Source organism: Myotis lucifugus, unplaced genomic scaffold (assembly GCF_000147115.1).
Source record: "Myotis lucifugus unplaced genomic scaffold, Myoluc2.0 scaffold_2, whole genome shotgun sequence".
Lineage (NCBI taxonomy): Eukaryota > Metazoa > Chordata > Mammalia > Chiroptera > Vespertilionidae > Myotis > Myotis lucifugus.
Window position 1 is genome coordinate 16990941 of NW_005871050.1, and position 24643 is coordinate 17015583.

The 24643-nt window shown below is 38.9% G+C and overlaps 1 protein-coding gene and 1 non-coding gene across 2 annotated transcripts in view; both read left to right on the forward strand.

Annotated features, from left to right (window-relative positions):
- NKAP (NFKB activating protein) overlaps positions 1 to 24404 on the forward strand; it is a 36260-nt gene extending 11856 nt beyond the window's left edge. Inside the window, 7 exon segments of the mRNA XM_006082160.3 lie at positions 10931 to 11001; positions 11186 to 11326; positions 13026 to 13089; positions 14251 to 14360; positions 14459 to 14534; positions 15457 to 15606; positions 20918 to 24404. Of these exon segments, the coding sequence (XP_006082222.2) occupies positions 10931 to 11001; positions 11186 to 11326; positions 13026 to 13089; positions 14251 to 14360; positions 14459 to 14534; positions 15457 to 15606; positions 20918 to 21092 (787 nt within the window). The 3' untranslated portion in view covers positions 21093 to 24404.
- On the forward strand, positions 17829 to 17957 carry LOC111827278. The gene has a single exon (XR_002830780.1). It is a non-coding gene; the product is annotated as a small nucleolar RNA SNORA11 (small nucleolar RNA).
- Positions 24405 to 24643: the final 239 nt, after the last annotated feature.

The following is a 24643-nucleotide window of genomic DNA, read 5'->3' on the forward strand; positions in this document are numbered from 1 at the left end:
TAATTTTTTGCCTGGAAGATCTATCCAGCGAAGTCATCGGGGTGTTAAATTCCCCTACTATGACTGTATTGTTGTTAATCTGTCCTTTAAAGTTCTCTATAAGTTTTTGTTATCTATTTATGTGCTCTTATGTTGGGTGCATATATGTTTACCAGGGTTACATCCTCTTTTGGATCGATCCCTTTAGTATTATGTAGTGACCTTTGTTATCTCCTGTGATGGTCGTTATTTTGAAGTCTGTTTTGTTGGATATGAGTATTGCTACTCCATCTCTTTTCTTTGCCATTTGCATGGAAAATTTATTTCCATTCCTTCACTCTCATCCTGTGTGTATCTTTTGTTCTGAGGCGGGTCTCTTGTAGACAGCATATAGTTGGGTCATGTTTTTGTATTCATTCAGCTACTCTATGCCTTTTGCTAGGAGCATTTAATCCATTTACATTTAAAGTTATTATTGATAGGTACTTATTTATTGCCATTTTAATTCTGTATGCCTAGTTTTCTCTCTCTATTTCTTCTTCTCATTACAGCAGTCCCTTTAGCATTTCTTGTAATGCTGGCTTGGTGGTGATATACTCCTTTAGCCTTTTTTTGGTTTTTTTGTGTGTTTTTTCAGGAAGTTCTTTATTTGACCGTCTATTTCAGAGGTTCTCAACCTTCTGGCCCTTTAAATACAGTTCCTCATGTTGTGACCCAACCATAAAATTATTTTCGTTGCTACTTCATAACTGTAATGTTGCTACTGTTATGAATCGTAAGGTAAATATCTGTTATGCAGGATGATCTTAGGCAACCCCTGTGAAAGGGTCATTCGACCACCAAAGGGGTCGCGACCCACAGGTTGAGAACCACCTTGCTAGATCTAGTAATCTTGGTTTCACATCCTTGCTTTCCATTACCTTGAGTACTTCATGCCATTCCCTTCTGGCCTGTAGAGTTTCTGATGAGTAATTAGGTATCCGCCTTATGGGAGTTCCTTTATAGTTAACTGTTTGCTTTTCTCTTGCTGCCTTTAAGATTCTTTCTTTGTCTTTAATTTTGGGCATTTTAATTTTGATGTGTCTGGGCATGGGTCTGTTTGTGTTCTTCTTGCTTGAGCTTCTCTGTGACTCCTGAACTTGTGTGACTTTCCTTTACTAGATTAGGGAAGTTTTCTGCGATTATTTCTTCAAACATGTTCTCTATCCCCTTCTCCCTTTCTGCCTCTTCTGGCACACCTGCTATTCAAATATTGTTATGTTTCACGTTGTCCCACAGCTCTCTTAAGCTGTCCTCCTGGTTTTTTTTATTGTTTTTTTTCTTTTTGGTTCTCCAATTGAGTGATTTTTTTCAACCCTGTCTTCTAATTCACTGATTCGATCCTCAGCTTCCCCTAATCTGCTGTGTTTCTTCCAATGTGTTCTTTATTTGTGCTATGTCATTCTTTATTTCTGTTTTCATTGTTACTGTATCTTTTCTCATGCTGTTGAGCATCTTTTCCATCATTATTCTGAACTCTGTATCAGATAAATTTCTTATCTCCATTTATCTCTTCTTCTGGAGAATTCTCTTATTTCATTTGGGGGTTGTTTCTTTGTCTCCTCATTTTGGCTGCCTGTTTGGGTTTGTGACTATGTATTAGGTAGCTCTGCTACGCCCCTCAGTCTCTAGTGTAGGACAGTGTCAAATACTGTTTCTGTCTAATTAGATCAGGCAAAGACTCGAAGCCTCCAGAGACCACCTATGCTTACAGACTGATAGGATTTCATCTTGAATTGCCCTCAGGCAGTTGTCCACTGGTGTGGCGAGTTTTTTTCAACAGGGTGGGGTAGTTGCTTCTGCCTGGAAGCTAATTGTTATTCTCAATTTCCTATTGGGCCTCAGAAACTTCACACCATGGGGCAAGTTATTTTCCAATAGGGTGGGTTAACTGTCTTCCCCCCCCAGGCAAAGCCGCCTGTATAGCTAATGTCTACATGAGAAACATGTCTTCTGCAGTGTGAGGGAATAACTCAGCACAGAAAACTGGAGTGTCTGCCTCCTGAACTCTAACCCCCGAGCCCTGATCCTGGCTTCTGCTCACACTACCAGTCCACTCTGCCCTCCCTCTGCCAGAGCACAAGGTGAGTGGCTCCTCAGGGAATTTTGTGTGTTGGCCCTTTAAGAGGGTGCCTTAATTTCCAGCCATCAATTCCTGACAGGCAGCAACCTTGCTGCTTTTCACAGCCAGATGTTATGTGGATGCCCTTTTTAGTTCTGGTGCTCTCTGCTGGGGGGCCCAGTTTGGGGATTAGACCCCAGAGTTCTCAGTGGCAAGCCTCCACAGCTGAGATCTCTCTCCAGAACTTCAGTTGCTGTCTGTAAGAGCCCTGCCACGCCTTCACTCCTCCTACCAGTCTCTATGCAGTCTTCACTTTCTGTCCTCAATTATCAGGGTTCTCTCCAGTGAGTCTTCCGTTGATTATTCAGGAAGTTTTTCTGTATTTTAGTTGTAATTCCAGTTTAGTCCTGGGAGCATGTCTGTGCAGCATCCACTTACTCCGCTGCCATTTTTAATCCTAGTTTTACTCTTTAGTGAGTAAAAGTTCAAATCTTTGTGAGGTCCCCTCCCCTTAAGTGCTCTGCTCTAACTTTATTATTTCCTTCCTTCTACTTACTCTGGGCTTTTCTCTTTTTTTAAATATATTTTATTGATTTTTTACAGAGAGGAAGGGAGAGGGATAGAGAGTTAGAAACATCGATGAGAGAGAAACATCTATCAGCTGCCTCCTGCACACCCCCCACTGGGGATGCACCCGCAACCAAGGTACATGCCCTTGACTAGAATCGAACCCGGGACCCTTCAGTCCACAGGCCGACGCTCAATCCACTGAGCCAAACCAGTTAGGGCATGGGCTTTTCTTGTTATTCTCTTTCTGGTTCTTTAAGCTGTAGGGTTAAATAGTTTATTGTTGATTTTTCTTGTTTTTTTGAGGTAGGCCTATAGTGCTATGAACTTCCCTCTCAGGACTACTTTTGCTGTGACCCAGAGATTTTGTGTGGTTGTGTGTTCATTTTCATATATTTCCAGGAAGTTTTTTATTTCTTTCTTGATCTTCTTGGTAACCCATCCATTGTTTAGTAGCATGCTATTTAGCCTCCATGTGTTTGAATGTTTTTGACTGTTTTTACTGCAGTTGATTTCTAATTTCATTCCACTGTGATCTAAGAAGATGCTTGATATGATTTTAATCTTCTTGAACTTGTAGAGATTCGTTTTGTGTCCTAATATGTAGTCTGTCTTTGTAAGTGATCCATGTGCACTTGAGAAGAATGTATATTTTCAGCTTTGGAGTAAAATGTTCTATAAATGTCAATTAAATCCACCTGATCCAGTGTGTCCTTTAGAGTCACTGTTTCCTTGTTAATTTTTTGCCTGGAAGATCTATCCAGTGAAGTCATTGGGGTGTTAAAGTCCCCTACTATGACTGTATTGTTGTTGATCTACAAAGGGACTTTTTGAGATAATTGACATACAACATTATATTAGTTTCAGGTGCATAACATAATGATTTGATATTTGTATACAGAGGTGGGCAAAAGTAGGTTTACAGTTGTTTGCATGGAAAATAGTATAATAGGTGATAAATTGTAATGTAAGAATAAACTCTGTGTTTCCCATACAATTGTAAACCTACTTGTGCCCTACTCTGTATATTCTTGGCTCCTTTATTGTACACAAATTGACCATGTATGTGTAGGTTTATTTCTGGGCTCTCTATTCTGTTCCCAAATGAAGTGTGTGTGTGTGTGTTAATCCTCACCCGAGGATATTTTTCCATTGATTTTTAGAGAGAGTGGAAGAGATAGGGAAAGACAGAGAGAAACATTGATATGAGAGAAACACTTCAATTGGTTGCCTTCTGCACAAGCTGCAACCAGGGCCCAGGCCAGGGAGGTGCCTGCAACCAACGTATATGCCCTTGACCAGAATCAAACCCAAGACCCTTTGGTCCATAGGCCTATGCTCTATCCACTGAGCCAAACCAGCTAGGGTCCAAATGAATTTTTTTACAATGAATATACTGATATGGTTTTGTTTCATTTTCCTGTATCAGATACTATCTAAAGGCTTAATCCTTTTTCATTTTTCTAATTTTTTTCTCTTTGATTCTGTTCATAAGCTTCTTCTTCCCTCTCCCCTGTTTCTGTGTCTACTTTAGGTTGAGTTGAAACAATGGGCTTGACAGGTAAACTTGTAATTTGTGACAGGGTGATAAAGCATTATTATCTGAACTTGTTCTTATAAATATCTTTGTGAAATGCTTTGAAAAATCTGACCTCAAAGAATTAGAATTGGCCGAAACTGGTCTGGCTCAGTGGATAGAGCGTCAGCCTGCGGACTGAAAGGTCCCAGGTTCGATTCCAGTCAAGGGCATGTACCTGGGTTGCGGGCACATCCCCAGTAGGAGATGTGCAGGAGGCAGCTGATCAATGTTTCTCTCTCATCGATCTTTCTAACTCTCTATCTCTCTCCCTTCCTCTCTGTAAAAAATGAATAAAATATATTTAAAAAAATTAGAATTGGCCGAAACCGGTTTGGCTCAGTGGATAGAGCATTGGCCTGCGGACTGAAGGGTCCCAGGTTCGATTCCGGTCAAGGGCATGTACCTGGGTTGCGGGCACATCGCCAGTGGGGGATGTGCAGGAGGCAGCTGATCGATGTTTCTCTCTCATCGATGTTTCTAACTCTCTATCTCTCTCCCTTCCTCTCTGTAAAAAATCAATAAAATATATTAAAAAAAAATTAGAATTGGAAAGAACCCTAAAAATAATTTTCTAGGTAATATTTAAATTATTCCAGATGTGATTTTCAGAGAAAAGATTATATGATACTAGAGGCCCGATGCACAAAATTCGTCCAAGGGTAGGGTCCCTAGTCCTGGCTGGTGATCAGGGCTGATTGGGGCCTTCCAGGTTCCGGCAGAGGCCTTCCTTCATTCCACACCACCCCCTAGTGGTCAGCACACATCATAGCAAGTGGTCGAACTCCCGGTTGTCGAACTCCTGAGGGGACAATTTGCATATTAGCCTTTTATTATATAGAATAGGGATTCCTTTTCTAAGCTATTGCAGAATTTTTAAAATGCTCATTTTCAAAATTATCTACAACAGAATGAAATGTGTTTACACTGTAGTATGTCAGGTTCTTCTTGCTCTAGGAAGACAGACCAGGTGCTGTTCTGCCATATGTCCTTTACATGCGTAGAATAAAATTCTGATGTCTTCCCTAAGCCTTCTTATCTCCACTTTCTTTCATCTTTCCTTATGGTTCCCTACATTTTCTTGGAGGTTTCTTCTGAAAATATAAATCTTACATGCTACTTTCAGTTGGAATAGCACTTTGTGAACTCTAAAGCATTATGCAAGCATAAATAATTATCTATATAGATAAAAGCCTAAGTGATCATCCAACTGTTCGGCCGTACAACCGGTAGCAATGATGCGCAATGACCACCAGGGGGAAGACACTCCAACTGGTAGCTATGACACGCACTGACCACCAGGGGGCAGACGCTCAACACAGGAGCTGCTGAGCTGTGATGACTTGGCAGCTGCAGTTCTCGGGTGACACATCTAGAAACAGAGAGGAGGGAGCCCAATTTCGGGGTGCGTCACCTGAGAACCGCCCTCTTACAATCCGGGACCCCTCAGGGGATGTCAGAGAGCCAGTTTCGGCCTGATCCCCACAGGCCAGGCCAAGGGACTGCACTGGTGCACGAATTTGTGCATCGGGCCTCTCGTATTATTATGAAAGGTTGTAAATCCTTAAAATGTACTCTTAGAAAAGCAGTCCAGTGCTTGCTTTAATTTTTCTTGGAAATCATTTGTTACTGAAAATTTTAAGTCTATATTTTTATACTCAGTGGTCCATATTTCATTTCTTTTCTGATTCTTTTTTCTTTTTAAATTATAGTTGATGCCCTAACCGGTTTGGCTCAGTGGATAGAGCATCGGCCTGCGGACTGAAGGGTCCCAGGTTCGATTCCGGTCAAGGGCATGTACCTTGGTTGCGGGCACATCCCCAGTAGGGGGTGTGCAGGAGGCGGCTGATTGATGTTTCTGGCTCTCTATCCCTCTCCCTTCCTCTCTGTAAAAAATCAATAAAATAAATATTTTAAAAATAAATAAATTATAGTTGACATGCAATATTATATTAGTTTCAGGTATACAACCTCATGATTAGACATTTATATAACATATGAAGTGATCACCCTGATAAATATAGTACCCATCTGTTACCATATATAGTTACTATAATATTATTGACTATGTTTCCTGTGCTCTACTTTACATCCTTTGACTATTCTGTAACTACCAATTTGTACTTCTAAATGCCTTCACCTTTGTCACCCATCCCCACAACCCTTCTCCCATCTGGTAACCATCAAAATGTTCTCTGTATCTATGAGTCTGTTCTGTTCTGCTTATTTGTTTTTTAGATTCCACATATATAAGTGAAATCATCTGGCTTTTTTAATTCTGTCTGACTTATTTAACTTGGCATAATACCTTCTAGGTCCATCCATTTCATCTATTTTTAAAAAATATATTTTTATTGCTTTCATAGAGGGAGAGAGACAGAAACATCAATGATGAGAGAAAATAATTGATCAGCTGCCTCCTACCAGGGATTGAGCCCACAACTCAGGCATGTGCCCTGACTGGGACTTGAACCATGACCTCCTAGTTCATAGGTCAACACTCAACCACTGATCCACACTGGATGGGCCATGCCATCTATTGATGGACACTTAGGTTGCTTCCATATCTTGGCTATTATAAGTAATGCTGCAATAAACATATGGAATATATGTGTGTGTGTGTGTGTGTGTGTGTATGTTTTTAGTTTTGATTTGAGAGAAAGACATTGACTTATTGTTTCACTTATTTATGCATTCATTAGTTGCTTCTTGTATGTGCCCTAATTGAGGATTGAACCCACCAAGGGCATATTGGGATAATGCTTTAACCAACTGAGCTACCCCACCAGGGCTCTATGTCTTTTCAATTTAATGTTTTGGGTTTCTTGGGAGAAATACCCAGAAGTGGAGTTGCTGGGTTCTTCTTTGTCTCTTGTTATAGCCTTTGCTTTAAAGTCAATTTTGTCTGATATTAAGTATTGCTACCCCAGCTTTTTGTTTTGTTTCCATTTTCAGAAAATATATTTTCCATCCCTTTACTTTCAGTTTGTGTGTGTCTTTCAATCTGAAGTAAGTCTCTTGTAGACAGCATATGTAAAAGTCTTATTTTATTATCCATTTAGTCACTGTATATGTTTTTTTTTTAATCCTGTCCCGAGGATATGTTTTTATTGATTTTAGAAAGAGAGGAATGGAGAGAGAGAGAGAGAGAGAGAGAGAGAGAGAGCGAGAGAGAGAGAGAGAGAGAGAGAAAGAGAAAGAAACATCAATGTGAGAGAGAAACACTGATTAGTTGTTTCCCCTATGTACCCCAGACCAGGGATTGAACTTGCAACTTTTTCGTGTATAGCATTACACTCCAACAAACTGAGCAACCCAGCCAAGGCTCACCATATATCTTGATTGGAGCATTTAATCTATTTGTATTTAAAGTACTTGTTGATAGATAATGTATTTATTGCCATTTTATTTTATTCATATTTTTTTGTCTTTTCTTCTTCTTAAAGAAGACACCTGAATGTTTATTGTAATATTGATTTGGTGGTGATGAACACCTTTAGCTTTTTCTTGTCTGGGAACCTCTTTATCTGTCCTTTGATTCTAAATAATAGCTTTGCTGTATAGAGTAATCTTGGTTGTAGATCCTTGCTTTTCATCACTTTGAATATTTTGGGCCAATCCCTCTGGCTTGCAAAGTTTCTGTTGAGAAATCAGTTAATAGTATTGTGGGAGCTCCCTTATAGGTTACTAACTACTTTTCTCTTGCTGCTTTTAAGATTCTCTCTTTGGCATTGGCCAAGTATCTCAGTTGATTAGAACACTGTCCTAATATGCCAAGGTTGTGGGTTTGATCCCAGTCAGGGCACATACAAGAATCAACTAATGAATGCATAAATAAGTGGAACAACAAATTGATCTCTGTCTCTCTCTCTCTCTCCCTCTCTCCCTCTCTCCCTCTCTTTCCCTCTCTCCCCCTCCCTCCCTTCTTCTCTCTCTCTAAAATCAATAAGTAATTTTTTTAAAAAAAAAGATTCTTTCTTTGTCTTTAACTTTTGACATTTTAATTATGATGTATTTTGGTATAGGCCTCTTTGGGTTAATTTACTTTTGGGACTTTCTGTGCTTCCTGGACTTCTATGTCTATTTTCTTTATCAGGTTAGGGAAGTTTTCCATCATTATTTTTTCAAATAGGTTTTCAGTTCCTTGCTGTCCCTCTTCTCCTTTCTGTACCCCCATAGTACGAATGTTGGTATGTTTGAAGTTGTCCCAAAGGCTCCATACACTATCCTCATTTTTTTGGATTCTTTTTGTTGTTTTGATTGGGTGTTTTCTGCTTCCTTATATTCCAAATCACTGATTTGATTCTTTGCTTCATCTACTCTACTGTTGATTCCCTGTAATTTATTCTTCATTTCAGTTAGTGTATCCTTCATTTCTGACTGGTCCCTTTTTTATAGTTTCCATGTCCTTATTTTATTTTTTTATCCTTACCTGAGGATATTTTTTCTTGATTTTAAAAGAGTGGGAAGGTAGAGGGAGAGAGAGAGAAACATCAATGTGAAAGAAGAACAGCAATCAGCTGCCTCCCACACGCACCCTGACCAGGAATAGAACCCCTGTACGGGTCAGTGCTGCAACCAACCGAGCCATACTGGCCAAAGCTCCATGTCCTTTTTTATTAATCCTCACCTGAGGATATTCTCTCCATTGATTTTTTAGAGAGAGTGGAGGGGAGAAAGAGAGAGAGACAGACATCAATGTAAGAGAGACACATCGATTGGTTGCCTCCTGCATATGCCCTGACCGGGGCCAAGGATCGAGCTATAAATGAGGTATATGCCCTTGACTGGGAATCAAACCTGCAATCATTCAGTCTACAGGATGACACTCTAAACACTGATCAACCAGCCAGGGCTCCATGTCCTTTTTTTATGCTGTTGGAATTCTAAGTTCCTTGAACATCCTTATAACCAGTGTTTTGAACTCTGCATCTTGTAGATTGCTTGTCTCCATTTTGTTTAGTTTTTTTTCCTGGAGTTTTGTTCTGTTCTTTATTTGGGACCTGTTTCTTTGTCCCTCATTTTGATAGCCTCCCTGTGTTTGTTTCTATGTATCAGGTAGAGCTGCTATGTCTCCCAGTCTTGGTAGAGTGTGCTTATGTAGTAGGTATCTAGTAGGGCCCAATGGCACAGTGTTCCTGTTCACCTGAGCTGGGCATTCCAGGTGCACCCCTTGTGTGGGCTGTGTGCACTATTCTGTTGTAATTGAGCCTTGATTGCTGTTGGCAGGGCACTGGGAGGGATTGATCCCCCCGCCGCCCCTAGGCTACTCGGCTGCGAGAACCAGCTATAAGTACAGCAGAGGAGCTGCTGTGCAGTGGCCAACCCCACAGAACAGGACTCACTTCAATGGGGCTTTGGTGCTTGCTGAACCCACCCTTTAAGTGTGTCACTTGTGAAGGTAGTTGGGTTATAATCCAGCGTGGTATGAAGCTGTCCACCAGGTATGCTGTCTCTGGGGCCTCCTGGAAGGTGCATGGTCAGCCACAGCCTGTGCCCTACCTGGGTCCACTGACATGAGCTACTGCAGATGGCTGCTACTTGTGCTGGGCTTGGATGTACCTGAGAGAGGCCAAGCTGCAAACCAAGTCTGGCTGTCGTTAGTGTTGGGCCTGGGACCACTTAGCAAGAGATGCAGGATACAAAGAGGCTAGGTGCTGCTTGTTTGAGATATTTTAGGAAAGTCCAAAGCATGAGGCAAGAAAGCAAAGCCACTGGAAAAGGCTTTGGTGGGCCTGAAAGTTGGGAAGGGTGGGGTCTCAAGGAATCACCAGGACAGAGCAAACATTGTTAGTCAGCTTGATGGAGACTCAGATATGGCACCCACTTGCTGGCTCTGTGTGGCAAGATTTCAGCAAGGGAACAATGGCCTCTGCCACCACTTCTGTCTGGGAGAAAGCTGTGGATGTATGAAGTTCCAGCTCTTGCCCTGATGCCAGAGAATTTATTTTCTCCCCTTATGTCCCTGATGCCTTTTGAGCTGCTGCCCCAGTGCTGAAACTCTGAGTGAGTGAGTCTGAGTAAGTCCATTTGTAGGCCCTTTAAGAGGAACCCCTGGGTCTTCAGCACCCTTTCTCTCACTCAGCCACAACCCCTGCTTGCTTTTACAGCCAGGAGTTATGGTACCTTTTCTTCCTGGCACTGGAACCCTGGGTTTGGGGGCTTGGTGTGGGACTGGATCCCTCGCTCCTCAGGGGGGAACTCTGCAGCCAAGGTATCCCTCCCAATTTTTAACTGCCACACGTGGGTGTGGGACTAGCCCTGTGGTCGGCAAACTGCGGCTCTCGAGCCACACGCGGCTCTTTGGCCCCTTGAGTGTGGCTCTTCCTAAGCCTTAGGAGTACCCTAATTAAGTTAATAACAATGTACCTACCTCTATAGTTTAAGTTTAAAAAATTTGGCTCTCAAAAGAAATTTCAATCATTGTACTGTTGATACTTGGTTCTGTTGAGTTTGCCGACCACTGGACTAGCCCATTCAGTGTCTCTGCCTCTCCTACCAGTCTCGATGTGGCTTCTTCTGTGTATTTTTAGTTGTAGGACTTCTGTTCAGCTAGATTTCAGGTGGTTCTGAATGATGGTTGTTCTGTAGTTTAGTTGTAATTTTGATGTGGTTGTAGGAAGTTCCAAGTACCATGTTTAGCTATTCCATCATCTTGACTGGCCCACCAGTTTTCTGATTCTTATAACTATCTTCTTTAAATTCAGCTCTGATGAACATACACCAGTAGAGGATGAAGAGCCAAAGAAAAGCACCACTTCAGCTTCTACTTCAGAAGGTATTATTTTAAATGCAGAGCTTTTTTATTTAGAAGTTTAAAAATAAGTTTATAAATAGTTGAACATTAGGCTTTACTTTTATTCAAATTGTCTATTACATTCCTTTTCAGTATTTCAAATACAGTAAAATTGATATTCAGTAATACTTCTTTAGAAGTTAGTTTTTATTTGTATTTTATGTAGAAGAAAAGAAGAAGAAGAAGAAGTCTAGTCATTCAAAAGAAAGGTCCAAGAAAAGGAGAAAGAAAAAATCATCTAAAAGAAAACACAAGAAATATTCTGATGATAGCGACAGTGACTCTGATTCTGAAACAGACTCCAGTGGTAAGAAAGTCAACATCATTCTGCAAAGCCTCACTTCAAAACTACTTTTACTTCTTAAAGTTTATTTCAGAAGTAGGTTCTTAAAACAATAATAATAGTCAGGAGTTTTTTAACACTTAGTGACTTTGTGCCCGGCACCCTGCTAAGTGCTTGCTAATTAATCCACACAGTAACTGTAGGGTACATCTTAGAGATGGGGAAAGAGAGGCACAGAGCAGCTTAAAGTACCACCCTCAAGGTCACACATTTTGGATTCAAACCTAAGCAGTGTGACTCTAGATTGTTTGTGTGTAGTTATACAAGGCCCGTGGCACTGAACCAAGTTGGGGTTGGGCTGCAAGGCGTGTGATGCCAAACCAAGCCATACAGGGCTGCATCAGCCCAGTGGAGCAGCTCTTTTTGGTAATTCTCACACTCAGTGGGAACCTTTGTGCAATTTTCAAAAGGTTATACATAAAGGTCCCCCTTCAGGCTGGCAGCTGATTTAAGGAAGGAAGATACCTCTGTGGGATGACACATCAAAAAGCCACCTTTTGTTGTGCCCAGTGCTGGCTGATGATTGACAGAGGGTGCCTCCTCTAAGGAGACATTACACAAAGGTGCCCCTTCCTCTCATGTTACCTGGGTTTCCTGGCCTCCATTGTCACTTTTCTTCCTCATTGTTGGAAGACTGGACTTTCTTAAAGCACAAATCTGAACATCTCAGTCCCCTACTTAAAATGCTTCATTTAGTAGCTCTTCATGGCCTTCAGGGTAAAGTTCAGACCTTGATTAATCCACTCTAATCACATATACTCTCTCACTTTATCTCAGAGCATCCTCTGTAGCTTGAGAACTACTTTCTGTCTCCTCAATATCCCATGTTCTTTCTCTTGATTTTGTTACTTGATACAGATAGTCTGTCTGCCTGCAATGCCAGTCTCTCCCCGCATGCGGCTTGGCTTACTCATTTCAGCAATTGGCATGCATTACTTTTGTAATAAAACTGATTTTATTGTATTTTTTTTCGTTAAAAACTGATCTTAAAAAGAAGTAGCTTAAGAGTCACCTGTGCCTGGCCAACAATTCCTCAACCACCCTCTCCATATCAGCCTGATTTTGAGACGCCTGTAGGCCCAGAGTGCCCCAGGCCTCCCCCTATCACTCCAGATTCTGTTTATCTCTTCACCTCTTTCACTTCCATTAGACTGAGCTCCTGGAAAACATCCCCCCCCCCAAAAAACACAAGTACCATGTTTTGTGTTTTCTCTCTTTCCATCATGAAGATACCTAAACATTCAGAAAGGTAAAGAGAATAGTATAAAACCATATACATATCACCTAGATTTTAACAGTTGTTAGTATTTTGAAATATTTGCTTCAAATATGTTTTTTCTGAGATAGTCTATGTAAATTACAAATATCACACTGTTACCCCAAGGATTTCTGTATACATCTCTTTTGTGACATTTTCCTATTTAATCACAATATTGTTATTTCATGTAATAAAAATAATAATATCCCATATCACCAAATACTTAGTGTGACTTTAACTTAAATGTCCCCAGTGCCTAGCACACTTCCTGACAAGTAGCAATAAATGAATTAATTAATTCTGTGTAACAACAAATAGAACAGCAATGGGATATTTATCTACTCAAAAGTATCGGGGGTATAGAGTTAAATTTTTTAAAAATTTCTAATGTGCTTTAATTCGCAGATGAAGACACAAAAAGGAGATCAAAGAAAGCCAAGAAAAAGGAAAAGAAGAAGAAACGCAGATCGTCAGTTTTTTTTCTTTAATTTTTATTATGAAAAAGTTCAAATATATATAAAATTACATAAAACAGTAAAATGATCCCCCATGTAACTCTTGCCCAGCTTGCACAATTACCAACTCATGGGCAGTCTCCACTGCCCCCCCCCATTATTTCGATACCAATCCCAGATATCATTCCATCCATAAACCACCATGTTTTTCTAAAAGATAGGCATTCTTTTTTTTAAAAAAAAAAAAACCTCATAACTACAGTACTAAAAATATTTAACAATAATCTCAATTCTTGGTAGTTCTTTGTACAGTATATTTAAATCAGGCTCCAAGTAATGTCATAAATTGCCATTGATTTATATGTCTCTTACATCTCTATCCTCTCCTGTTTTGTTCTTGCAAATTGTTGAAGAAACCAAATTGTTCGTCCTGTAGAATTTCCTGCAGTATGGATTTTGTTGATTGTATTATCATGTCCTTTTAACATGTTCTGTCCTCTGTATTTATAAGAGAAACCTACCCTCATCAACTATTTGGTAACCCTGAAGTACAGTTTATATAGAAAGGACAGGATAATTGCTTACTTTTTAAAAATTCTTTATTGTTGAAAGTATTACCTGTCTCCTTTTTCCCCCATTGACCTCTCCTGACCTCTCCCAGTCCACTCCTGCCCCCAGCCCAGGCCCTCACACCCCTACTGTCTGTGTCCACTGGTTAAGTTTATATGCATGCATATAAGTCCTTTGGTTGATCTCTTACCCCCCAGTTGCTTACCTTTTTTGTTTTATGAGTTTTTAAAATAATGAGCTGGGTTATTTTAACATCATTATGAACCCAAGTATTGATACATGTTTAATGTTCTTTAATCTAATACACTTGAAATTATTGCTGCTGCTCAAATTGGTAGAAGCTGTTTTTTAAACTGTTTTATTTTTGTTATCTTTCTATATCATGAGAATTTTATTTCATTTTTCCCTTTAGGGATCTTTTTTTTATAGTGAAACATAATTTGGTTAAATAAGTTAGAAGATTTTTAAATTAAAATTCTCTAAAAAGTTTGAATAAGCTGAGAATTCAAATAATTTTAATCAGTCTTTTCATTGCCTTGAAAAAATAATATACCCTTTAAGATGGAAATATTAAGTCAATTTGTATCAAATTATAATAATTACAGGAAAAAATACAAGAAAAAGAAGTCTAAGAAGAGCAGAAAAGATTCCAGTGACTCAAGCTCTAAAGATTCCCAAGAAGAGTTTCTGGAGAATCCCTGGAAGGATAGATCAAGTAGGTTCTTCTGATAGACTTTGACTCAGAACAGATAAAACATTAAATTAACCAATTTGTCAAAATGTGAATTATTTTTCTGAACATCTTTCATGCAGAGCCTGAAGAACCCTCAGATTTAATTGGCCCAGAGGCTCCAAAAACACTTGCCTCTCAAGATGATAAACCTCTGAAGTAAGTTGACAGTGCATTTACAAAGTAGCTTCCCAAAAGTAGGGCCCTAACTTACCTTTCCAAGCTTACCTCCCTCTGTTCCCTCATTTATACCCCAGGTTCCAACTGAGCCGAACTAAATTTTCCTGTGTTTACTGTGCACTTTCCCACATTGTGCCTTGTTTCCCTTATTTCTTCCTCCAACATGCTTTTCCTATTTTCCTCAGCCCTGTTTTCTTCATTACCTTAAATTTCTTCCTGTTAAAATCCTTACCATCCATCAAAGCCCATTTGAATAGGAGGGGCATGTGCTGATTCCCAATACCTCTACAAGTAGGTGTGGTTCCTACCCCTCTTTCTTCCTTTAATCCTCATAGAATTTTCTATTTCTTTTGTGATATGTATTATATATTCTACATTGTATTTCAGTTATATTCTTATTAGTATGTAAATTCTACAAGATCAGAGATTATTTTTATTTAATAGGTATTTAAGAAGTGTTCAATGAATTGAATGAAGGGATGATACGTTTTAAAGTCCCCTTGAATGAAAGGTAATAGATAATTGTTACTGTGTTATTGGTTAGAAGGCTAAACAGTATATTAAATTTGAGCTATATTATTTCTTTACTTTTTTTTAAGGAAAAGAAATTTACTGAAAGAAGCAGTAAAAGCAGTACCTGTAGGGATAAATTTATCCATAATTATAAAATATGAATATATACATACTAACACCAGTTCTTTTGTTCTTCCAAAATATCTCTGCACTTCTGGGTTAGTTACATAGGTTACTAACTAAATTAATTAATATTGGGCTTCCTAGCATGCTTCCACTCAGCAATTGTTATTCCTAATGTTTGCTGAGAGTAAATGAATTTTTGTGTTCTCTTTAGATGATGAGGTTTTTATAATGAACCTTTTCTGAATTCTGAATTACTTTGTAGCTATGGCCATGCTCTGTTACCTGGTGAAGGTGCAGCTATGGCTGAATATGTAAAAGCTGGAAAACGTATCCCACGAAGAGGTGAAATTGGTTTGACAAGTGAAGAAATTGCATCATTTGAATGCTCGGGTTATGTAATGAGTGGTAGCAGGTACGTTGGCATTGGAGTCAATTTTTATGATGAAATCATTTCCTTTCTCACTACCAGGTTTATATTTGGTGATTGATTTTCATTAAGTGATCATTCCTAATGAAAAGTAAAGTATTGTTTTAATACTGGATTTATTAATATAAATATAGTTGTCTAAAATTCTAAGTATTTATGCACCTGAGCTTCAAACTCATCTGTGTCAAAGAATCAGTTTTTCCAGTATCCTTTCTTATTTCATATTTTGGTACAGATAGATTATCCTCTGGAGGATATAGTTAAATTCAGCTATTTATCACTGCCTCATGAGGAAAGCATTTTCATAAAACAATGTTTCCTGGTTTCTAAGTTTGCCTCTGTGGACTCAGAAAACATGGACTCTCTAGTTCTCTGTGGCCTCTGAGAATGAAGAGCAGAAAAGGATTATGACAGACATCAGGTTCAGCATGGGGGAATGAATATAAAATTAGGGAAGAGAAAGCAAAGTACCAGGAAGAACAAGGAGAATGAAAAGGGCATCTCTACCAAGATCAAACTGAAGTTTGGATTTTCAAAAACTTTATAAACTTCTAAAGGTAGATACGTATTTTAAAATAAAATTGAAGGCAAACATTTGCAGTACCCCTGAAGCACTTCCAGAATCTTATAATTCTGAGACCCAACATTTAAGAATATTATATCTGAGGATCAGCACAATAAGATAAAAAGAAATTGGAGGCATAAGGACTGGAAATGAAGATATAACACAGTCACTTTTTGTGAATGATACGGATTGTTTATATAGAAATCCTAAAGAACCTAGAGATAAATTATAAATAATAAGAGGGTTTAACAAATAGTTGTATATAAGATTAATACACAAAAATCAATTGCATTTCTATGCACCATCAACAAGCAACTAGAAAATGTAATTAAATAAAAAGTAAACATTTGTAATAGTATCAGAGAATATGAAGTATTTAGGAATAAATATTTTTTAAATATGTTTTTATTGATTTTAGAGGGAGAGGGATAGATAAAAACATCGATGAGAAAGAGACATCTATCGGCTGCCTGCATGCCCCTACTGGGGTTCAAGCCCGCAACATGAGCTTGTGCCCTGACTGGGAATGGAACCAAGGACCTCTTGGTTCATGGGTCGATATTCAACCATCGACCCGGCAGGAATAAATCTCAATAAAAAATGTCTAGGACCTCTACAGGGAAAACTATAAAACATTATTAAGAGACATTTAAAAATAAATGAAGAGATACCATGTTCATGGACAGAAAGGCAATATTGTAAAGTTATCAGTTCTTCCCAAATTGATCTGTAGATTCAGTAAAGTTCTCATCAAAATCACAACAGAGTTTTCCGTGAAACTTCGTAAGTTGGTTTTAAAATGTATTTGTTAGACTAGAGGGCCAAGAATAGCCTGGTCACTGCTGAAGAAGAGGGGGAAGATGAAACTTGCTCTACCAGATATGAGGACTTATTATGAAGCTTACAGCACTTTCAAAAGTGTTGGGGAACAAATGAATTGTTCACTGGAATAAAATACAGAGTCCAGGGACAGAGTCATGCATGTATGGAACTTAGGTATATGAAAGAGATAGCCTATAGGATCACTGGGGAAAGAAGGAACTATTCAGTAAATGGTTCAGGAAAAAAATGGTTATGTGTAGGGGAAAAGATGAAAGTAGAACCCTATATTACCATATTTAAAAATCAGTACAGCTAGGTTAAGAACTTAAATGTCAAAAACAACTTTAACACTCAGTATAAAATATGAGCAGATATCTAGTAGAACTTGGGGTGGAGGAAGTGTTTTTTAAAGGGCAAAAATACGGAATAACCATAAGATAAAATATTGATAAATCTGCCTAGGTTAAAAATACGAACTTTTGTTCATCAAAAGGTATCTTAAAATAAGTAAAAAGACAAGTTCCAAGCTGAGGTAAGAAAGAAGCAATAAAAATATTTTTTTTTTAAAAAAAGAAAGTGGGAAAATGATACAAAGAGGCATTTGTCAGAAGAAGAAATATATATGACCTATAAATACATAAAAAGATGATCATGCCTGACCTGTGTGGCTCAGTGGTTAAGTGAGTGTCCACCTATGAATCAGGACGTCATGGGTTCAATTCCCAGTCAGGGCACATGCCCGGGTTGATGTTTCTACTTCTCTCTCCCTCTCCCTTTCTCTCTGAAATCAATTTAAAATATATATATATTTTAAAGATGGTGGATGTGGAGAGAGCAGAGTGCCTGAATAATGGCTCCTCTGTGTATAACACATCCAACAGCAACTTGGGCTTACTCCTCACAGGTGGCAGGATACCATGACCTTCCTGTGACATTACGCCCTATATATATATCTCTATACTAATAAAAGGGTAATGTGCTAATTAGACCAGGAGACCTTCCGGACGTCCTTCTGGACAAAGCCTTGGTGGTGGGGCCAAGGCAGAGGCGGTTAGGGGCGATCAGGCCAGGAGGGGAGGGCAGTTAGGGTTGATCAGGCTGGTGGGAGGGGGCAGTTGGGGTGAGCAGGCCAGCAGGGGGAGGCAGTTGGGGGCGAGCAGGCCAGCAGGGGGGGGCAGTTGGGGCGAGCAGCCGTCAGGGGGAGCAGTTGGGGGCGAGCAGGCTGGCAGGCAGAGTGGTTAGGGGCGATCAGGCAGGCAGGCAGGTGAGCGGTTAAGAGCCAGTGGTCCTGGATTGTGAGAGGGCCTAAACCGGCAGTTGGACATCCCCCAAGGGGTCCCAGATTGGAGAGGGTGCAGGCTGGGCTGAGGAACAACCCCCCCCCATGCTCAAATTTTGTGCACCAGGCCACTAGTGTGTGTGTGTGTTTGTGTGTGTATGTATGTATGTGTGTGTGTGTATATATATATAAAAGATGTTCATTATCATTGGAAATGGAAATGAAGAACACACTGAAATACCATTTTGCTTGCATTTGATAAACAAAAGTTCATAGTTCTAACAATACCAAGCATTTGAGAAGATGTGGATCTACAGGATCTCTTAAATATTACCAGTGGTGGTGTAAATGGGTATAACCACCTTGGAAAACAGTCTGACATTATATTGGAAAGTTAAGCATTCGTATACTTTTATGACCCAGCAACTCCATACCTAGATACCCAAGAGAACACTCTTTCCCATGTACTAGGAGACATTTACATAGATGTTTATTACAGCATCATTCACATAGCACTTTCTGTTCCAGTTAAATTACTCACTGTACCCGGAGCAACCTAAATACATTGCCATCTCCTTGACTCTCCATCTTGCCACTCCCCCACTGCCAGGGTTCTTGTTCCAGCATTAAGAAGGGTTCAGCAATCTGGAGAAAGGCTGTGTCTAACTTAATAAAGAGTCCAGAGACAAAATAAAATTTTGAAAGGCATTTGGGGGTCAGAGGAGCCTAGCTTAAGAAACTAAGATCTCCTCGTCTCAGGACCCAATACTTTTTATTAACACAAATTTTCCTGAGGCGAGGTAGAAATATACACTTCAAAGGGTAGGGTTTCGTATACAGAGTCCATTGTCAGAATGGGGAGAATTAGCCTATGGCTGTTCAGGTGTTTGGCCAGTAGGAGGCAATAACATGTAGATTAAGATATCCTGAGCTGTCTGGCAGCAAGCAATCAACCCTTTTCAGGTTTGGAGAAATACCATCAGCCATTCCCAACAGGTGACAACATATGTGACTCAGCCCTTGTTGAGTCCCCAAGTTCCATCAACCTTTTGATGAAACTCTGGCAATTATGACATGCTGGAATTGGCTTCTGGCACCCTACTTTCACACTAACCTGAAATCTCACCTAGTTTTCTCTATTTTTCTAGATAGCTCAAGCTTCATCTTGAACTGACTGTATAGGATTGGGTACATATACATAAAAGAGGCAGGGTTTCATGAAGTTTTCCTTCTAAATAAACAACCTTTTGAATATGTAATAGTTTCCCTCTGCCCCTGCCTCTATACTTTCCTGATTTAGATCTTGTGCTATACCCCTTCTTTATTTTCTTTGAGCTGCTAAAGGAGTTAAATTCAATTGTAGATTTAGACTTGGTTCTTTTGGTTGTATGATAAATTTGAACCTTGAAGAAGTTCCACCTAATTGATGACAGCTTACATCTTTCATCTATCCTATTATTAATTCCGCAAAAGCAAATTCCACATATCACCTAGGAAGTTTAATATAATTTGCCTGTTTCTGGTTTGTGGGGAAGCATGAGACTTGGTTGGAAGGTCTGGAAGGAGGAAGCTCTGAAAGGTCGGAGGTCTCTGGGGGACCTTGAAGAAGGCGGCAGCCCCTGCCTTGACTTTTCCAAACAAGTCTGAGCCCCCAGGTGTTTACTTAGACATGTCCTTGCTTAAAGGACGCATGTGTTTCCTCAAGGATAGTATCTAATAGTTAATTTTAGTTCAAGCTGTTGTTACAATAAAAGCCAAAGGAGACAGGTGAACAGGGCTATTTGCTCCTAAAGCAAACTAATCCCTTGGCCTCTTTCACAGAAACGTGTGTCAAAGCAATCTGTTCATCCGTCGCTCAGGGTCTGCTGGTCAGCCCCAGCACTGGTTGTTTTACTGGAAACAGCAGAACTAGACTTATGCTCTTAGTATTTGAAATTAATGACATTCACAATGTTGACAGGACATCAGAGATCATTAATTGAATACTAGAAATAAATCAAAGGACATGGCAGATAAAATGATCTTTTGAAAATATAACCCATTACAAAAATAGTTTCTATTTGTCAGATTTTTAAGTAAATCACTCTGTATTAAGAAAGGATTAGTGCCTGGTCTGTGTGGCTCAGTGGTTGAGTGTCAACCTATGAACCAGGAGGTCACAGTTTGATTGTGGTAAGGGCACATGTGGAGTTGCAGGCTTGGCCCCTAGTAGGGGGGTGTGCAGGAGGCAACCAAAAAATGATTCTCTCAGAATTGATGTTTCTATCTCCCTCTCCTTTCCTCTCTGAAATCAATAAAAATATATTTTAAAAAAGAAAGAAAGGACTGCCGAAACCGGTTTGGCTCAGTGGATAGAGCGTCGGCCTGCGGACTGAAAGGTCCCAGGTTCGATTCCGGTCAAGAGCATGTACCTTGGTTGCGGGCATATCCCCAATAGGAGATGTGCAGGAGGCAGCTGATCAATATTTCTCTCATCGATGTTTCTGGCTCTCTATCTCTCTCCCTTTCTCTCTATAAAAAATCAATAAAATATATTTTAAAAAAAAGAAAGAAAGGATTAATGAGAAATGATGAGAATAACTATGAGAATAATTACTGAGAAATTAAACCAAAAATGAAATTATCTCCAGGCATCGCCGAATGGAGGCTGTGCGGCTACGGAAAGAGAACCAGATCTATAGTGCTGATGAGAAGAGAGCTCTTGCATCCTTTAACCAAGAAGAAAGACGAAAGAGAGAAAACAAGATTCTGGCCAGTTTTCGAGAGATGGTATATAGAAAAACTAAAGGGAAAGATGACAAATAAGGATTTTCAGATTGTTCAGCAGACATTTTCAACAAAAAGTCTGGGTTCCATATATACATACAAAAAGGTTATTATGATCTGGAAATCTTTACAGTGCTACTGTGCCTTCTATTTAATTCTTTCAGTCCTTCAATAAAAAGCTGCTTATTGATATATAACTTTGGTATATTTTGGATTGCCCATAAAACTTTCTGGTTGAAAAATCCAAATTGTGAATGAAATCCTACTATATTTGGGGGGGTGACATTGAGAGAAGATGTCAGTGAGATGAAAAATAAGTTGCACTGTCTCACACCATGGGACAGTGCTACTCTTAGCTCTACATGACACTCACCCCCCCCAAGTGAACTTGTGGGAAATTATTATTCCTCTATGTTGAATGTGTTATAAATGGATTGATAGAACCACACAGGAGGCCAGTTTTGTTAACAAAATTAAGGCATTGCTGAAAAAAAGCAAATCTGGAATTTGAAGATTGGCTTTATTGTACAATATATAATCTGCCTTGAACACAATGTATTTTGATTTTAGTCCCTACCCTCACCCTAAAACCCACAAACAAACCAAAAAGCAAATTAACCCACAGACTTATTAAATTGAAAATGTGAACATTAGTTTTAAAATTCTTAACAGGTTATTAAAAGTGTTTTTTCCAAATATAAAATATCGGAAAGTCTACTGTTGTGCCAATGTAAGTACATTATTTTCATCTAAGCTGTACTTGGATCATAATTTGAATACTAGAAATGAATAGGAGTCAACTGTGGTCAGGCATTTAATACGGAAAAAATATGAGTCATTACTTTAACTTGGTTGTTTTATAAGGATGAAGCTAAAATTTTATTCAACATTTTTTGCCTGTCCTTTATGTAATTTTTTGTCTATCCTTTACATGAACCTTTCAGTTTATTTTTTACATCAGTCATCAGTTTAATCTTTAATTTTATATAGAACCCCCTCAATTTATCACTTTTTTATGGCTACTATTGACTTTTACTAGTATGTTTTGAAGAAATGGAAAATTCTGGGACTGTGAGATTACAATCTTTTTCCTTCCCTATTTTGTTCAATTTTAGTCACTAGGTCACAAGAGTGAAGCAGGAGGGGACAGTGGAAGCTCAGGTTGTTTTTGTTAAGATTGTTTTGAGCTGCATTATTATGTGCCTAGGATAAATTTAAATTACCTGGATGGTAAGGAAATTCTGACTCTGCTGTTATAAAATGCCCTCTCCTCTCTCTTTAGAATAAAGTGAGGTTTTTTTTCAAAGTTTTCAAATAAGGCAGTCAGATTTCTTTTTTTTTTCCTTAAGGCAGTTAGATTTCAAAGCATAGCTCAGAAGCTTTACTATTTTAGCATGTTTTAGGAAAATGTCTACCTTTAACCCATAACTAATGGACTGAACAGCCACTTGGCATGTAGCAACATTTATGACCCCTGAATTTGAAGTTATTTATATTTATCATCATTGCTGCCTAGTCTAAGAAATCTATTTTTTCCAAAAGTTAAAAGGAAACTAGATCCCAAATTTGGGAGTCCTAATCTATCTACTTCCCTGTATAATAAAACCTAAACTTATAATCCCCATTTAAAATTTTTGTTCTCTGAGAACATTATTTTTTATTACTGGTTCCTAGAGACTGAATGAGTTTGTTCTCTTATTTTCAGTAGGCAAGATAGTTCAAATGCAACAATTTTGTGATATATGATACTGTGCATTTTCATTGTATTCTTCTGCCTCCTCCAACAAATGTTTGTTGAGTAAATGGAAAAAAATATGTTAATTTATTTCAAAACTTTACCATTTCTTTCATCAGGGTTTCTTCAGGAAAGATGTGCCAAGAATAGTTTCGGTAGCATATTTTCTGGGAAAGGGGAAGGAAGAATAAAAATCTAAAAGTATTTTCTTTTTAGCTCATGAGAGTTACTGCTTCAAACTATGTGTAGTCACCTGAGCCATAAGTGTAATAGGCAGGCTTTTTTTAAAAATACTTTACTTTTTGTTCTCCAAGGAAGACTTTTCTAGTTTCCCACCTCCTCCCCTGTTGCTCTAAGATTTTTCCCTCCTTTTTTATTTATTGTACAAATGTAACAGTTAAAAGAAGAAAAATTACCCACAGTCTTACCACATCAATTGTCTTTAGGGTTCTGTGTTTACTTCCAGTGCTTGTCTATGTAAATATGTATTCTGATGTACCTATAAGTAATCACTTGTAATTTGTCTTTGGTGTTTTAAAATGTTGTAGCCAGGAAAGACAGCCTCATAGGGTTGGTAGGAACAAGTGATAATCTGGTGTGAGGATGGGAAGAAGACAAAAAATAAGTGAGGGTGGAGACTGAGCCTTCCATGTTTCATTGCCCCAATTCCTGCTGCCATCATTTCAATGCTGTGTTGTGGCAGGCAGCATGCCCAGTTTTAGAATTTCAGAATGTGTTTAACAATGATGCTTCACTCACTGTAAATGAAGGGGTCTGTGAGTAGAGAAACCCTTCAGACTGGTTATAGTATGAGACGTAGAACTGTTGCCATTTTTCTGTTCCCCAGTTGTGCCCATAAAGAGATGTATCTGGCCCTGGCTAGTGTGGATGCAGAGGTTAGAGCATCGGCCTGCGCACCAAAGGGTGCAGGTTTGATTCCTAGTCAAGGGCACGTACCTGGGTTCGTTTGTTCTCTCTCTCTCTCTCTCTCTCTTTCTCTCTCTCTCTCTTCTGTCCCTTCCTCCACTCTCTCTAAAAATCAATGGGATAAATATCCTTGGGTTTGGATTAACAAAAACAAACAAAAAAGAGTTGTGTCTGGGCTGGACACTTAGCTCAAATGGGGGAATAGGCAGTCAAGTACCAATTTCAGTTGGTCTGACAGGTGAATTTTAGCAACTCTCTAAACTCAACTTTTATACTTGTAAGACTCTGAGTGATGCAGATAGTGATGGGAAAATCCTTTTAGAAAATAGAAAACAACTTACTGGTTATTCTGTTAGCATGATGGAAGTTGCCAAATGGAAAATGAGTGAATGCAAAAAAAAAAAATACAGTTGGATTGTGTGTCACCGGTTTATTATTCAATAAATATGTTGTGGTTTGATGTGCCATATGGTGTTTTTTAATACATTCTGATTAGAAATCCAGTCATAAAACATTCTGTAAGAGTCAGACACAATTGAATTAGAAGGGAAATGACTTCATTATATTATGTTTGGCCACAACCATTTCCTTCACCCAGTTTTCTCGAAAGCGAGTCATTCCTGGTCTGCAGAGGAAGAAAAACAAACATACCAAAAGCTTTTTAAAATAAAAGGAACCATTGAGCCAAAGATTGATTCCCTGTTTACTCTGTTTCATTCCTGGTGAGCAAAAAGCCTTTGGGAGGGGGGGGTCTAAGACTGTATCTATTCCTTAGGCCCAGTCAATACAAGAATTAATGAGCTTACATATATTCTTTAAAAGAGCTGCTATACAAATAAAAGAGGTTATTATATATGAGTTAATTCAATGTAATTGTGAATTTTCCTATAAAAACAATAGACATGACCCACTTTGCCACCACCCTACT